We start from the raw sequence: 15,933 nt of genomic DNA, 5'->3' as shown, positions 1-15,933 counted from the left end.
GGACACATCCCAGGTGGCTTTCTCCACAACCAAGATTTATCCTGATCCAATAACCTAGACCAGAGACAAAAGCATGCAGAGAGCTCCCCCTCTACAGTATAGGAGAGAATCTTCACGTGTCACACTGAGACCTAAAGGGCCACCTTCACTTTCAAGGCAGTTGCCCCAGGGTCTTGAAGGAAAAGCTGACCTAGGGATTGCCTGGTCAGCCAGGGCTCCCCCTCCCCATCCAAAATTCCTCCCAACTGCCCTTCTCCTTAGAAGTTGCGCTATTTTCTTTCTTGGTAATAACTTTGTGACCTTTCTGTAGACTCTTAATTTTCCTATTTAAGTTACAACCAGAGGTTGGAAGTTTCTGGATGGGGATCAAATATTCCATTATCATGTCCCCCGGGAAAGACAGTTTTATAATCATGCATGCGTGAGGAGACTAGGAGATAAAGGACGACCTTCCTTCTACAAACCAAAAGCTGAAACATTCTATTCATTTTTCTTTCTTCCTAAAGTGAAACAATTCATTTCTAGCCTTGGCAGGAACTCAGACTCTTTTTTGTACTGGCTTCATGCTGGTAAAATAGAGAAATGCCCTTGATGCCTCATTTTTGGTACGGTGGCGGTGAGAGTGGTAATGGTTGAAAAGGGAGGAGTTCAAGTCATTTTCCACAGTTCTAAGTGAGTGATGTTCTAATAAGGCCAAAAGGGGAACATTAAAGACTAATGCAAAGTTTATCGCAAAGCCAAGATGGATAAAATTAGACCCGGTTTTCCCTATGGCAACAGTTCTCAAATTTCTAACAAATGTGAAAATCCCCCCAGGAGGACTTGTTAAAACACAGACAGGCAGCCCCACCCCAGCATTTCCAGTGCAGGAGGTGGGGGAAGGTGAAAGTTTGCCTTCCAAAGGAGTTACCAAGAGATGCTCATGCTGCTGATCCAGGCACCCCACTCTGAGAACCACTGACAGCAGAAACCTTCACAAGAAGTACATGTAATGATTCTAAGCAATGAACACATCAGTAAGTTAGGCTTAATTCAAGTTTGTTTGACTTTGTTTTTATAAAGATTCCACAGATATTCTGTAGCATTGCATACATTCTTGGGTCCTGCTTAAATGGGAATGCTGTACCTGCACATATTTTTCCATTCCCATTTTAATTATTTGAAGATTAACACTCACAGATTTGTTCCCAAGTACGATGATCATTTCCTCTATTATTCGGTGCTTATCAAAACAGCCCACGAATTAAATAGAGCCACACAAAATGTTTTCAGATGCAAGCAAAGTCAAGTTGAAAGGAATGATTCTCACAACTTTAGAGAAAATAAAAAGAAGAGAACCACCTCGTCGAACAATCAGTGATTATTACTGAACACCTGGAGGTAAGGAAAAAGCCACATTTGCATCATTTCTGAATCGGATCATCCATTGTTCAACAAAAACAAATCACCAGACTTTGTCTTAGCCGGTCTTAGTCTTAGATTCTGAACTTTCTTTCCTTTGGGCTTTTTCATAAACAAATAACTAGAAAAGTCTCTAAGGAGGAGAAAGGCCAGTTCCTCATTCAAACTCGCCTCAAGTTCACCTGCACTCGGCCTGGAGAGTCCATAGTTACAGGTGTGGAACCTGTTCTTCCGAGCCTTCGCCTGGCCATTCACTCTGGATCTGCTAACTCCCCTGTCGGGCCACACTGGGACAACGTCACCTTCTGAGGTAGACCATCCCACTGGTGGTAAATCCAACATTCTGGGGCTGTTTCCCTCTCAGACTGTCCATTTGTTTAGATCCTGTTGCTACCAGTTTCTCTTGGTTCTGGCTGGCTGGTCTCTTCAGGTCTGAGTAGAATGGGTGAATCATTAATCTGTGTGGTTTAAATTTGAGGACACGAAGATTCCTTCCCCGACTGTGTGGGTGGTGTTTCCTAGGTTCTTACAAGGCTTGGGAGGTCAAAGCCTGGTAAATCTTTTTAATGATCATGTGTTGTGTTTGTCTTTCAGAGAATATAAAGAAGAAGAGTTAGCCTTACTTTTCTGTTACCTTTTGACTCCTTACCAGATCCATGGGGGTAATCATTTGGGGAGGGCCTCCCAGGAGCCCATGCATTATATCCACTAATCCCTGCAGCCACCCAGGGAGGGAGGTACTCTGACGCCCTTTCATAAATGTGGCCTGGAGGCTGACAGAGGGGGTCACAGGCTAGCTGGCAGTGAGATGGGGATAGCCAGCAGGTGGTAGACTCCAGAGGCTGGGCTCTCTGCTCTCTGCAAACTGCCATCCAAAGACCTGCTATATTTAAAGTTTCTCCGGTTCTGCGGTGAATCATGTCAGCCATCACTACTGCTTTAGTTCCAATATTTCAGACACCGACCAATAAATAGTATTTAATGATCCCTACATTATATGGGACATAATGACTTCCTACTGGCCACAACAACTGGAAACAAAATCCAAAGCAGGGTCCTAAACCCTCAGAGGAGGAGAAAGAAGTCACAAAGACCAAGGGGAAACCCAAGGACTAAGAATTCTGATAAAGCTCTTCTGCAAGTGCCTATGGAAACGTATTGAATCCTTTAGTGGTGTTGCTGCCTAGAACTTGGACGTGGCTATAAAGGAGAAAATAATACAATTTCCTGGGTGTGTATGTATGTAAAAGTACCTGTACCTCAACTTGGCCATTTGTTCCTTGAGAGAATGAGGAACAGGCCGCTCCAATTCAGGAGCTGAAAAGAAACCTAGTATCATCAATGGTGACAATAGGCCTCTCATTCTTCTCCATCAAAGTTGGTAGCAGCCTTTCAAGCAGCAGCCAGAAATTGTTAATCTTAGAACAAAATCAGTTCAACCCCATTGTAGCTAAAATGTAAGTTTCTTCGCTGGTATCACCCTCTTCCATCGTCCCCAAAATAAGGTACGTCGCAAGGTACGTCACACATTTTTGTCCTACATGTGAAGTTTTGTAACTCCACTGAAAATATTAAAGCAAATATTTTTTAAATGTTTATTTATTTTTGAGAGAGAGAGAGAGAGAGAGAAAGTGAAAGACAGACAGAGAGAGAGAGAGAGGGCGCAAGTGGAGAAGGGGCAGAGAGAGAGAGGAAGACACAGAATCTGAAACAGGCTCCAGGCTCTGAGCTGTCAGCACAGAGCCCGAGGCAGGGCTTGAACCCACGAACTGTGAGATCATGACCTGAGCCGAAGTCGGATGCTGAATCAACTGAGCTACCCAGGCGCCCCTCAGCAACTCAGTATTAAGAATTGCAGATTTCTTTTGTAGGTAAGAATCGAATTGACTTTAATTTGTATCTAAGAAGTTCCTTGAACAACTCTCCAGTCTAAAATCTAGTATCTGTTAATTTCATTTGGCCTTAAACCAGATGAGAACCAGACAGTCAACATAAGAGAACATGGAGTCCCCCAAGTCAATGTCACAGTATTGTCATGACAACATAATAACATTGGACTCCTATTCTTTATTGATGTAAGAACCTATGAATCCTCTCTACATAGGGTCATTGGACCTCTATGCCTGAAACAGACTGGAAGAAACAAAGGGGAGAGAGGCTGCTTTAGGCAAGTACCCCAACTGTAATGAGAAATAATGAATAAAAACTTGAGAATATATCGGTGTGAAGCCATTTAGTCATATGCTATAAAAATCTGTAACAATTATTGTATTCTTCATAAAGCTATGGTAAACATAGTAACAACCATTGCATGTCAACTAGTACTATGAGTGATAATCAACATAAAGAGGCTAGGTCATCAAGAAAAGATATATAGCTGTTCAGTGTTCTCTATTATCAAGTTGAGGAGGTAAATAATACACTGTAGAAAAAGATCTACTAAAAAGTGTTGTCAGTGCAATTAAAATCATGGAGTACTAAAGAAAATTATTAGTTATCCTTAAAATTTGGCCATTCAAATGTGTTCATTCCCAATGCATTCCAGATGGCTGAGTTTTGCTTTAGAATTATAGACTTGCTAAAATTGTTACTGGAGATCTCATAATATGTGATCAATTACTGATACATCATCTATAAACAAGCCATGCACAGTCTGAAACCGCTTCCCACATTGTCCATTGCAAAGGAAGATAGTATCTTATCCACAGCCCCACACCAGCCCTGTAAGTAATTGAGAGGTGACTCTTACACAATCTTTAGCAGGATGAGTAAGGATCAATGCTTTCCCACACAAAGCTACTTTCTTTATACGGTAAACTACAAAATAACAGAGCTGTAGTAAGTCGTTTCCATGTTGTCATGGATCAAGTTGTCAAATGGTAGAATCAGTTTACCTTGAGCATGAGAAAAGTATAATTGAGAGATCATTCTGCATTAGTGAGTCCTAGAAAGCACCTCTAATCACAAGAAGTAGGGCATTTGGGTGACATATGGGTTTTTCTTTTCAGATTTGTAAGTTATTTTTCCAAAATACAAGGATAGACAAAAACCTAGAACGCCTTTTGCAAAATTCTTTACAGCGATGACTGAAACCATGCTTCATCCTGTAATTTAAACCTTGAGGGAAAGGGTTTTGTTGTCGTTGTTGTTTTTTTCTTAATACATATATATTTTTAAACTTTTATTTATTTATTTTTAAAAGACAGAGACAGAGAGCATGAGCCGGGGAGGGGCAGAGAGAGAGGGGGAATAGAAGATCCAAAGATGGCTCTCCACGGACAGCAGAGAGCCCGATGCAGGGTTCGAACTCAAGAACTGCGAGATCATGACCTGAGCCAACTGAGGCTTAACCAACTGAGCCACCCAGGCTCCCTGTTCTCCTTGTTCTTATAGCCTTATATCCCTGAAATACACCAAAGCATAAGATAGATAGATGATAGATTAGAGTAGATAGATAGATAGAGAATGTAAGAAATGTTAATGTATATTTAATTGTCTTAAAATGGAATAATCAAAAGGCGTTGAGCTTTGTGGCTTCAGAAAGTCTCGTAGGTCACTAACATTTTTGGTTTCAACCTGGAAGGCATAAGTAAACAGTATACAAATTTCAACATACAAACTATTCAGATGGGAAGGTTGGAATCGTTTATGTTATTTATCCTCAAAACTTACAGGATGCTAATAACTGGTCTCTACCGATGTCCCGTGACAAATTAGAGGTTTTCACCTGAAATTTCAGATACCTTTTTTTCTCACGTTGCTCTCCCTCATTTGCAAAAGACTGCACACTCTGCTCTTCCTCACTAAGAATGCAACAACCTGCATGTAAATTTTTCCTCTGGAAAAGGGCAAAGACATACCAGAGGAAGAGTGGCACTTGAATTCAGAAACTGAACAACCCCAGTGTGGTCCCAGGAACAGCAAGTCCAACAATGTCCCCTGGAAGCTTCCGGCAATAGGGGCTCTTAGCTGCATAGGAAAGATGGAGCCACCCTGCCCAGAGGTGCAGATAAGAGGCTGTGGGGCATCTCCTCGGTTCTCTGTGAGGAGTCTGTCAAAGAAACACTGGGAGAACCAGGAGAATCTTCTCCACTTTGACCAGCAAGCCCCAGACCGCATCTCTACGTCTCCCACTTACAGGAGATTAAGGGGCAATGTCTGTGGAGCATCGTCACACTGCTGCCTCAGCAAGAGACCTAGGAAGTGCTCACCTGGAAAGAGCCTGGAAGCCAGCAGGAGCCTGCAGGCTCTCCATGTTACCTCTCCAAGAGTCTGCCTGGAAGCCCAAAGAATTCTTCACATTCTCTATCGCCCTTGAGACTCCAACCAAGATTCCCTCCAGATCCCCAAAGGTCCTCAACACAACTGGCTCATTTGAACCCCTTCTCCTATCTACGGCCATACCACCCTGAACACATCCAATCTTATCTGAACCCCTTCCCCTGCTTCAGCCCATCAGTGGGGGGTCTTTTTCCCAGGCCTCTCTTCTAGAGAGAGGAAGCCACTCACCACCCAGCCCTGCCACAAGGCCTCCTGGTTCTCGGGTAATACTGTGTCGGACCTCCCATACTCGATTAGAGCACTACAAGGCAAGATGGGTCTCTGGGTTGCCATATTACCCCAAATGAGGTCCTATGATGGGAGACAGCACAGGAAGTCACACACTTTTCAGGACATGTTGGCTCCAAGTAGTTTGGAGAAGAGGGAGAACAGAGGTCTAGTTCACTTTCTTCTTCTAGAGTAGAAGGTCAGGTTAGCGATGGTCTGCCGGCCATTGGATATAGTAAAGGCAGCCCTCTTGCGAATCCAGGCCGTTGAAGACAACCTGGTAGGGCTAGTTTAAAAGCAGAGAAAGAACGAATTGTTCAAATATCTAATCTTCTCCCCCTCCTCACCAAAAAGAAAATATCCAGAACATTTTAGCTAGGAAAGTTCATTGCCTCTCTTTTCCAGATGTCTGCTTTGGAATTTGGGGTGGATTTAAGCAAAACTGAAACATACATTTGAAAAACTTATTTCAGAGAGAATTGCACCCAGCCAGCTGGGCACGTCTTTATTTTCTCTAATGCTGTGAAAACTGTCCACTGCTGACTTTTCCCTCTCTGTGGCTGTTCTGACATAGCAAACCTGATGGCACATTAATCAGGGCACTTTGCTTTACAGCCCCCGAGTCGCTTAACATTTATGGGTGACAGAGTCTTAATTTCAAGAGTCTCCTTGAAGGCAGAGCATTTTGCTGTGGCTTTTTGGGGCAAGGTATGACGGCCACATGCGGTCATGGTTTTCATTTTGAATTGCCAATGACTTGGCCCTGTGGCTTAATTAACATCCACTTAGTAATTGGTTTTGTCAGGCTGAGAAAATATAAAGGCCAGAAACATTCAACAGCTCTTCAAAGAGAAACTCAGAGGACAAGGATAAAAACAGCAAGATGCGCTGTTTGAAGCTAGGACGACCTTTCAAAGGTCTCTTCTGACAGATCGTGTCTGTATTTGAGAAGCAGGTAGGCTGTGTCAGAAACCAGCTCTGGATTTTCAGCATGGTCCCCAGGGATGCGCCGGTGGGCTTGCCATTCTTCCTGGGGATGAAGAGCCTCTGTGACGGCAAGGGAAAGATCCATGCTCCGTTTCACCCACCCCGTTTGCAAGCTGGGCAGGAAAGCCCTTATTTCACTTGGAAAGTCACGGAGAAATTGTCAGGAAGTGGCCATTTTTTTTGTTACAGGACCTCGATCCTCAAGCAAAATATTGCTGTTTTCAGTAGGAGGAATGAGATCCGCGTATGCCATCTTTGTTGATTTTAACCCTCTTAACCCCAGTTGACCTAAACATATCAACTAAGGCTGAGGACATTTACAAAGCCACACGGGAAAATGCAGATTATCGCGTTAGTGTTTCCATTAGCTATTCCTATATGACCAACCACCCCAAACCTCAGGGGCTTAAAACAACAACCAGCTATTTTTTCTTATGTATCTGTGCATCTATCAGGTGTGAGTTGCAGTAGGCTGGTCTCAGCTGGGTAGTTCCGCTCTGCATGTTCCTCGTCCTTTTCACGGAACCAAAGGGTATATTCTTCTTATGGTGAAAGGAGAGGTTCGGGAAGACACTTGCAGCATGGGCTCGGTGTCTGTCCTAATTCTACTGGCCAAAGCAAGTCACATGACTGAACTCAGTGGGGGTGGGATAGGAAATTATGTGTCACCTACATGGGAGAGCACGGAAGTGTTACTTGGTAAAGGGTGTGGATACAAAAGTTGGTGAAGAATGGAATTATTGATACAAATCTTCTACAGACACAAATGAGAATAAAGCTCTAAAATAATACCTGATTCAGGTGTGTCAGAGGAAGGGAAAGAGAGAGCAGTCTCAGAGAAAGATGATGATGTTAGAGTCGATCATGCAGAGTCTAATAGGGTGTTTGGGATTTTGTTCCTTACCCTAAGAGCAGTCTGAAACCACTGACTGGACGGACACGGCCAGATGGATATAGGGTGGACATGACATTAAGGTGAGAGAGGACTCCAGCAGAACAATTAGAATGTTCAAATATGAGAAGTTAGTAGGCTAGGCTCTGATGAACGCACTGGAGTTAAAAAGAAGTATTTCAGTTGAGGAGGTATTAGGAGGTAGAATCATCTAGACTTTGTGAATAGTAGACCATCAGGGTGAGAGGAAGGAAGTTGTCAAGAATGACCTCCAGGCTTCTGGCTTGCATCTCTGGCTGGCAGATAGTTCCATCAACCAATCTAGGTAACCATGTGCAGACAGGTGAGGGAGGAGAAGAATTGGGGAGGGCAGGTTATAGGTCTTGATGTCAAGTTTGGGCATCTGACCTCGGCTCAGGTCATGATGCGGTTCACGAGTTTGAGCCCTATGTTGGGCTCTGTGCTGACAGCTCAGAGCCTGGAGCCTACTTCGGATTTTCTCTGCCCCTCCCCCTCTCGTTCTCTCCCTCTCTCTCTCTCTCCTCTTTCTCAAAAATAAAACATTAAAATAAATTAAAATTTAAAAAAGAATGCTTCCTAGAGCAGGTAAAATCTGTGTGCAGCTCTGGTTATAAGATGGAGTTACCAGACATACAGTTTAAGTGATAGGACACAACCAGCCAGTTGCAAAAGATAGCATGCAGGTAATTTTTACTGACATGCAGAATCTTTGTAAGATGATAACAGAACTAGTTTTGGTAAATTCAAAGGAACAACTTGGCAGGGAACCTGGGTGACTTAGTCAGTTACGTGTCCGATTCTTGATTTTGGCTCAAGTCATGATCTCAGGGTGGTGACATTGAGCCCCGTGTCGGGCTCCACACTGAGCATGAGCCTACTTAAAGTTCTCTTTCCCTCTGCCCCTCTCCCCTGCTCTGTTTTTTTCTCTCTCAAAAAAGTGTTTTTAATAAAATAAATGAATGAATGAATAAATAACATGTCTATTAAATGATATAAACCATGAGCTAGCAAACTACAGCCTCTGGGCCAAATTCAGTCCTCCATCTATTTTCATAAATAATTTCGCTGGAACACAGCCACACCCTCTGATTTGAAAACTGGTCTTGGCCGCTCTTACAAGCCAATGGCAGAGTTGCACTACAGTCATTACACAGACCATAGTGCCCATCAAAGCCTAAAATGTTAACAACCTGGCAGTTTATTAAAAAAGATTGCTGACCCCTAGGATATTCAATGAAGAAGTGCTTGCCTATATGTGTATCAGTCAGTCACAACATTTTTTGCCTTATAGAATAGACATGAACCCTTTTGTAAAAATACTGATTCTTCTTTTATTATGGGGTTTTAACATGTGGCCTGACAATTGAGCAGGCTCATCTCAGTTCTGAAATCAGCTCAGGGTTATGACCTTGATTCCAGGTTTTCGTGAACTTTTTTTTCTTGCTGCCATTCCCTCTCTCCCTCTGTACTATTCCTTTGAACTCACACTCACACTCACTCCAAACCTCCTATCACCAAAATTTTTTTTCCTTCTGGAAAAAAAAATCTTTATAGTTCATTCTTACTAAAGTGTGAAGGACTTTAGGCTTAAGGGATATCTGTGCTCATCTTTCCAAGTAGAGCAGTGTATCCTTTCCTTTTGGGGGAGGAATTCCTCCCTAAACCTATGTCTAAGACACTGCTGCATTTCTTTTCCATTTGTCCGCTTCCAGAGTCAAGACCTTCCTGAGGGCAGAGACCTCTTATTTACCTTTAATCTTTGTAAGACGATGCCTCGGTCACTTAGTCGGTTGGCAGGCAGGCTGGCAGGTGGCTTGACTTACAGTGTCACTTATCAATCCCTGATTTGTTTGTGTTTTGACAGAGGACATGACTTGAGGCCAAGCGATGAAGGTGCGTTGGTGGGATTTTAAACATCAGGAAGCAAACAGGGAGATTTTATGGGCAGGGAGATCTTTCTAGCCCCCTTAAAATTTATAACAGAAAGCCATCTGCCTCACTTAATTTTTCAGTCTTCCCTGAAGCTGAAAAAGGAAATGGACAAACCACCTCTAGGAACCATGCTGGTCGTGTCTGACCACAGCAAACCCCTCAGGCATAGGCTCCTCTTAAGAATGTAACAGACCCCACCTACTCCCTGTCAGGTTTCCCTTAGGAATTTGACAAAAGACCTAAGTATGGCCCCAGACCACCCCTCATACAATGGAAATGAGCCAATCAGGAATGGACAACCCAGCACCTAGAGCTCTCGGGGTAGAACCTGAGAAGGAACAAGGGGGAAGGGAGGGGGTGGTGACCAGAACCTTATAAACAAGGACCCTCCCCTATACTCCTGGGGCATCACTTTGGAATGTCCCCTCTCTGTATAAAGAGCTTTCCTACTATTCTTCTTTTCTAATCTTATATTCTAATAAATTTTTGCCTGCTGCTCATTTCATGTCCACCTCTTCTTTCTTTGAAGCGGCGACACAATGAATCCTGAGTATCGTGGTAAAAAGCCCTACAACAGTAACATCGGCACAAAACCCAAATAGCAAGGTATTCGAAAATCTCTCGAGGAAGAAACCAGACAAAAACATTGAATGCCAGTAAGACATCCCCCACCCCCACGCCCTCAAGTCAGATCTGAAGTAGCACAACATAGTGTTAGGGAGCTTTTAGAATCAAACTCCCTGAGTTTGAACCCTGTTTCTCTCTGGCAGTGTGGTCTCAGGCATGGTTCTTAACTCAAAACCTCAAAATCTTCACCTGTGAAATGGGGATGCAAATAGTACTCATCTAATAGGCTTTGGATGTGGTAAATAGAGCAACACAAATATTAGTGTTTTGGTTTTTTTTAAACCATGTACTCATTCATTCATTAAGCACTTCCTGTATGCAAGTTATGGACCTATTCTTTCTAAGATATTCTGATCTGAGAGTAAAATGGTCTATCACCCGAAGTTCACCTGAGGTGTCTGAACATTAGATTCAACACAATGTTATATCCTCCACAGACTTTTATTTAAAACCTGACATACACGTAGCACTGTCTCTAAAGCTTGGGTGGCACCCGAGAGGGAGAACACCCTGTCCGGGCTCTTGCAGAGCCTAGAAGCTTGTTAGAAATGTATTAACTAGAGACTAATAGATTGTATATTGATTGTTGGGTTGTTTGGGGTTTTTTTTAGCTTTTTTGAAAGATTTCACACTCCACAGCATCATATTTTACTGGATTGCACTTTCTCTTTTTCTCTCCATGTTATTGCGATATAATTGACATACAACACCGTATAAGTTTAAGGTGTATATTACAACGATTTGATAGATGTATATATTGCAAAATGATCACCACCATAAGTTTAGTTAACATCCATCACCTCATATAGTTGCAAATTTTTGCCCTTTGTGGTAAGATAGACGGCATGTTGTTAATTAGTCAGAAGGGGAGACTGGGGTCTCAGGGAGGCTGAGCTGGGCATGGCTGGAGGGCATGGCTGGAGGGCAAGGCTGTCGGCCAGCTTCCTTTCACAGCAGGAACCATGTGTTATTCTTCCACTGGCATCGGCTCCTCTAGAACGGACGCTCCATGTACGCAGGGATCATGTCTGTTTTGTTCATTCCTATATCCTTAGTGCCTAGAACACAGCCTGGCGCATAGTGCATGTTTATTTAAGAAAAAAGGAAGTTAGTCGGTGAGTTAGTTAAGTTAGGACAAGCCTGGTAGGGGAAATTGTATGATGATCCCTTTTGTGTTTTGTATATTTTCTCCACCGGTACTTTTCTCCCTCCAGCATCTTGTAACCTTCCCCATCTTCCCAGTCTGAATTGTGTTTCTCTCTTAAGTGTACCTGGAGTTGCTGGGCATTTGCACAAGTATTGCCTCTTCCCCCTGGGCTGTATTGCGACTTCCATTCCACAAGGACAGTAGCCTGAAAAGCTGGTGAGAGCGGGCAGCTACCAGTACCAGCAGCTGCCCTGGGGGTGGCCCACACGTGTGTTTGGTAACTACTGCGGGGTGAGCCCTGGAGGTCACAGCTTTGGGAGTTCTCCACACTGATGAGACTCTACAGGCTGGCTCTGTTCTGTGTTGAAACTGGCTTGTCAGGGATGAGTCTTCTGTATGTTCACTCCACATTCATGAAGGGGCCACTATGTATCAGGCCCTGGACAAGAGCCACAGGCTCCCTGTCCTTTCTGAAGTCTCAGTGGGATTCTAGAAAATGGAATCTTTTGGTAGAAAGTTGAGCTGGAAATTATAGTCAAACAGGAAAAGGAACATTCCCAATTATCTTCTGAGACTCGTAATGGAAAAATACATCCCAGATTTCACCGACTGGCAATCTATTTGTCATTTCTCTGTTGATTATTTTAAAAGGGGATATTTGGGGCGCCTGGGTGGCTCAGTCAGTTGAGAGTCCAACTCTTGGTTTTGTCTCAAGTCATGATCCCAGGGTCGTGGGATCAAGCCCATGTGAGGCTCCGTGCTGAGTGTGGCACTTGCTTAAGATTCTCTCTCTCCCTATGTCCCTCTCCACAGCTCATGTGCTCGCTCTCTCTCTCTCTCTCTCTCTCTCTCCCTTTGGCCCTCTCTCCCCTGCCTATTCTCTCTCTTTAAAAATAAAATTAGGGGCACCTGGGAGGCTCAGTCCATTAAGTGTCCAGCTTCGGCTCAGGTCATGATCTCACGGTTTGTGGATTCAAGCCCCACGTCAGGCTTTGTGTTGACAGCTCAGAGCTTGGAGCCTGCTTCGGATTCTGTCTCTCTTTCATTCTGCCCCTCCCCCGCTCATTCTCTCTCTCTCTCTCTCTCTCTCTCTCTCAAAAATAAACATTAAAAATAATAATAAAAAATTAAAATTAAAAAATAAGAAAAAATAAAAATAAAAGGAGATAGATATTTTTTAAGATTGTTGCTGTTTCTTAATTTGCTCCTCTTGTATAATCAACCCATAGTTCTAAGCAAGCATTCCAAATTGCACTCTCTCTCTTGCATAGAGTAAAACACTATGGTTCTTAACATAGAATACCTACCTTGTCTAGTCACACAATTACTGGAAAACCACCTGCTGGAAAAGGTATATTTACCATGAATTTTACTATCAGGCAAGGATATCACATCTGAGGAATGCAGCCTGATGAGCTTGCCTGGTAAGAAAGAAACCACTGGGCAACATTCATAGCAGGAGGAAGAGTTAGATTATGCCTTATCCAAAATATAGTACCTTCAATAAGATTTTTACGTCATTAAGACACACATATCACCATAGGGCAGCAGGTAACCCCCGTAATCTCTAGTATTTTTCATTATTTTCCTTTAAAATTTGCACCCAGGAATTAGAAGCCAACAGTTCTTGGTTTAAGCCCATTGCAAAAAAATGCAAGTGATGCACTAGTCATATTTCTAAAGGAGGAGCTTTAATTATTCATCTTCAAACATTTCTGCCAAGATAAAGGTCACCGTATAATTACTGTTCCCACCCACTGGCCACTGGCATGGAAACTGAGAGCAGTGCTCCTAAATCCTTGATTCACCAGAGACAGAAAGGGTCTCACTACAGGTGTTTTCCACATAAGGAAGCTGAGGCCCAGAAAGACCCCATGCCAAGGTCAAACGTAATGAAGGTCAGAGTTGGGAATCAAGTTGGCCAGTGCCCTTGCCACTCACTCGCACTACCCCCTTTATTAGTCTTCTGTGGCCTCTATAATAAATTACCACCAACCAGGAGACTTAAACAAAGAGAAATTTACGCTTTCACAGCTCTGGAAGCCAGAAATCCAAAATCAAGGAACTGGCAGAGCTGGGCTCCTTCCAAAGGTTCTAAGGAAGGACCTTTCCTTGTTTCTTCATCCGGGTGTTCCGTGGCTGGGGCTGTACCACTTTAATCTCTGCCTCTATCTTCAGGTAACCTTCTTTCCTCTCTATGTCTATTCTCACCCTGTCTCTTATTAGTACACGTGTAGATGGATTTAGGGCCCACCCAGATAATCCAGAACAATCTCATCTCGAGTTCTTTCATTTAATTACACTGCAAAGACTTAAGCCAAATAAGATCCCAGGTACGGGTTCCAGAGTTTAAGACATGGACCTATCTTTCGAGGAGCTTCCATTCAACCCACTCTGTTTCCTCTTCTACCCAATGTAACCATCATTATATCAATTAATAAATAAATAAATAAATAAATGTAGTGCTCTAACATGGTTTGTAGTATCTTTCTCTTCCCCCTATTTACAAGTCCAACTTGCATATTTAAACTTTGAATTCTGGCTCTGTGTTCACTAGCAAGGCAACCTTAAGTAAGTTGTTTACCTTTCCCTATAAGCTTCAGCTTTCTTGGCTCTAGAATGAGAACAGTAAATTCTACTTTGCAGGGTGCTTGGGAAAATCTACATGATAATGATGTTAAAATACTTAAGTGGCCAATAAGTGCCAGCTGATTTTAAATTAGAATAAAATATTTACCAAGACCAATCTGTTCTTTACCATGTGTATGCATTCGAGGTCCACGGTATGGGGGTTGGGGACACATCTCCACCAGCCAGAAACTTTTCTGGCACTAACGTGTAAGAGTAGGCTCATTGTTGACTGTTGATGCATGGGTGTGTGGCCTGCTCAGCAGTGGGAGGAGAATTCTCTGGATTCTCTAAATTGTTGCTGTCCCAGCCCACACCACGGACCTTTGAATCTTCAGTGGAAGATAGAATAAGGAGACGTTCTGGTACCAGAAAGGAGACAAGATTATTCCAGCAACTATGGGACTAGTCCCTTGGGATATGACTCCCCTGGGGCAACGCAACTCAGGATTAGAGTGGTTGTGTTTGGGTTTCTGGATGCTGTGTGGGGTGGAGAGGGAGGGGAGGGGGGTTAGGCCGACCAGCCCAAGAGGGCTGCAAAGTCTGGGTCAGGTACCTGGTTACACAACCTCCTGGGTCCAGAATTTCATCCTGAAGCAAATAACCAGAATAGCCAAGCATTGAACGAGCAAACAAAAAAGAAAAATGCGTTTCTCAAGGATGTTTGTTTAGTTGTGCACTTCCAAACAAATAAAGGCAGCATAAGTTATACTGTATTTACACAGAGACAGCAGACTGCCAGCCACACCCCAAACCCCAAACATCTTTGTATTTATTGTTAGTCCATCTCCTAGTCTGACCTCTCTGTGAGGAAATTAGGTTGCAAAACCTTCCTTCCACCCCCTTCCACACAGTATGCCACTACCCTATGCACACACCATTTTGTTTGGGGGAGGGAAATAAAAAATTCTGAATTTGTTCCAGTAATTGTTTCTAGTGAATAATCAGTCCAGAACTAGACACAAGGATCCTGCACGCATGCCATTTTTCCATAGAAAGCAATTCTATTTGTAAGAACAAAACGAAGATAACCAGTTTGGAATCACCAACACCCCTCTTACCATGAGACCTAAATTCAAAGTCATTCTGAATTCTCTGCAACCATTTGCATTAACGTCATTAATTCAATGATCCTAACAGGCCTGGCTGCCACAGACATGGGGTTCTTGAGAGAGTACCCAGAAATCTAATCCATTGCCAGGCATGGGTGATGCAGGGGCAGGTTTTCTATACCAATTCGTGTCTCTTCATGTTACTTTATGCAGATGTTCTTTCTTATTGTTTTCCTAGGTCTTCATATAATTACCCTGTGGTTCTTGATATTTATTAACCCATGGCTGCTTCTTATGAACGTAAAAGGGCCATGTCCACACAGATTCTGTTTTCCCCTTCCAGGGCATGCCCACCTTTCCAGAATGAGCATCATTGGGTTTTGAACACCAAGGCAACAAAGCCGAGGTCAGGGCTCAAGGCCTGTGCCAGTCAGTTGTCTTCCCTCTGCTCCATATGTGCAAACTGATCTCCCAAACCTGGCCTGTGTGCTCCTAAATGGATGCTTTATGTCAGAAGGTATCCTGGATAAGGTAGAAATGGATAGAGTAATTTAACTACCTCTAATGAGAGCGGGGGGGAGGGGGGAGGAGGATTCATACTGCACTTTGTTGTTGTGAATGCATATGATTATTTATTTATGACTGAGAATGGGAAAGCACATTCATTAGAGGACTGTCTGTGTATCTTTCTATAGATC

The 15,933-nt window shown here is 43.2% G+C and overlaps 1 protein-coding gene across 1 annotated transcript in view; it reads left to right on the top strand.

Moving 5' to 3' along the window:
* Window positions 1-1,705: 1,705 nt before the first annotated feature.
* The window catches only part of PLEKHG7 (pleckstrin homology and RhoGEF domain containing G7), a 64,835-nt gene continuing 50,607 nt past the window's right edge, over window positions 1,706-15,933 (top strand). Inside the window, 5 exon segments of the mRNA XM_086712671.1 lie at window positions 1,706-1,727; window positions 5,182-5,572; window positions 5,575-5,756; window positions 5,789-5,937; window positions 8,172-8,197. Of these exon segments, the coding sequence (XP_086568797.1) occupies window positions 5,384-5,572; window positions 5,575-5,756; window positions 5,789-5,937; window positions 8,172-8,197 (546 nt within the window). The 5' untranslated portion in view covers window positions 1,706-1,727; window positions 5,182-5,383.

The sequence above is a fragment of the Puma concolor genome, chromosome B4, assembly GCF_028749965.1.
Source record: "Puma concolor isolate L17-30 chromosome B4, mPumCon1.1.hap2, whole genome shotgun sequence".
Taxonomy (NCBI): domain Eukaryota; kingdom Metazoa; phylum Chordata; class Mammalia; order Carnivora; family Felidae; genus Puma; species Puma concolor.
This window is presented reverse-complemented; position numbering and strand designations above follow the sequence as displayed.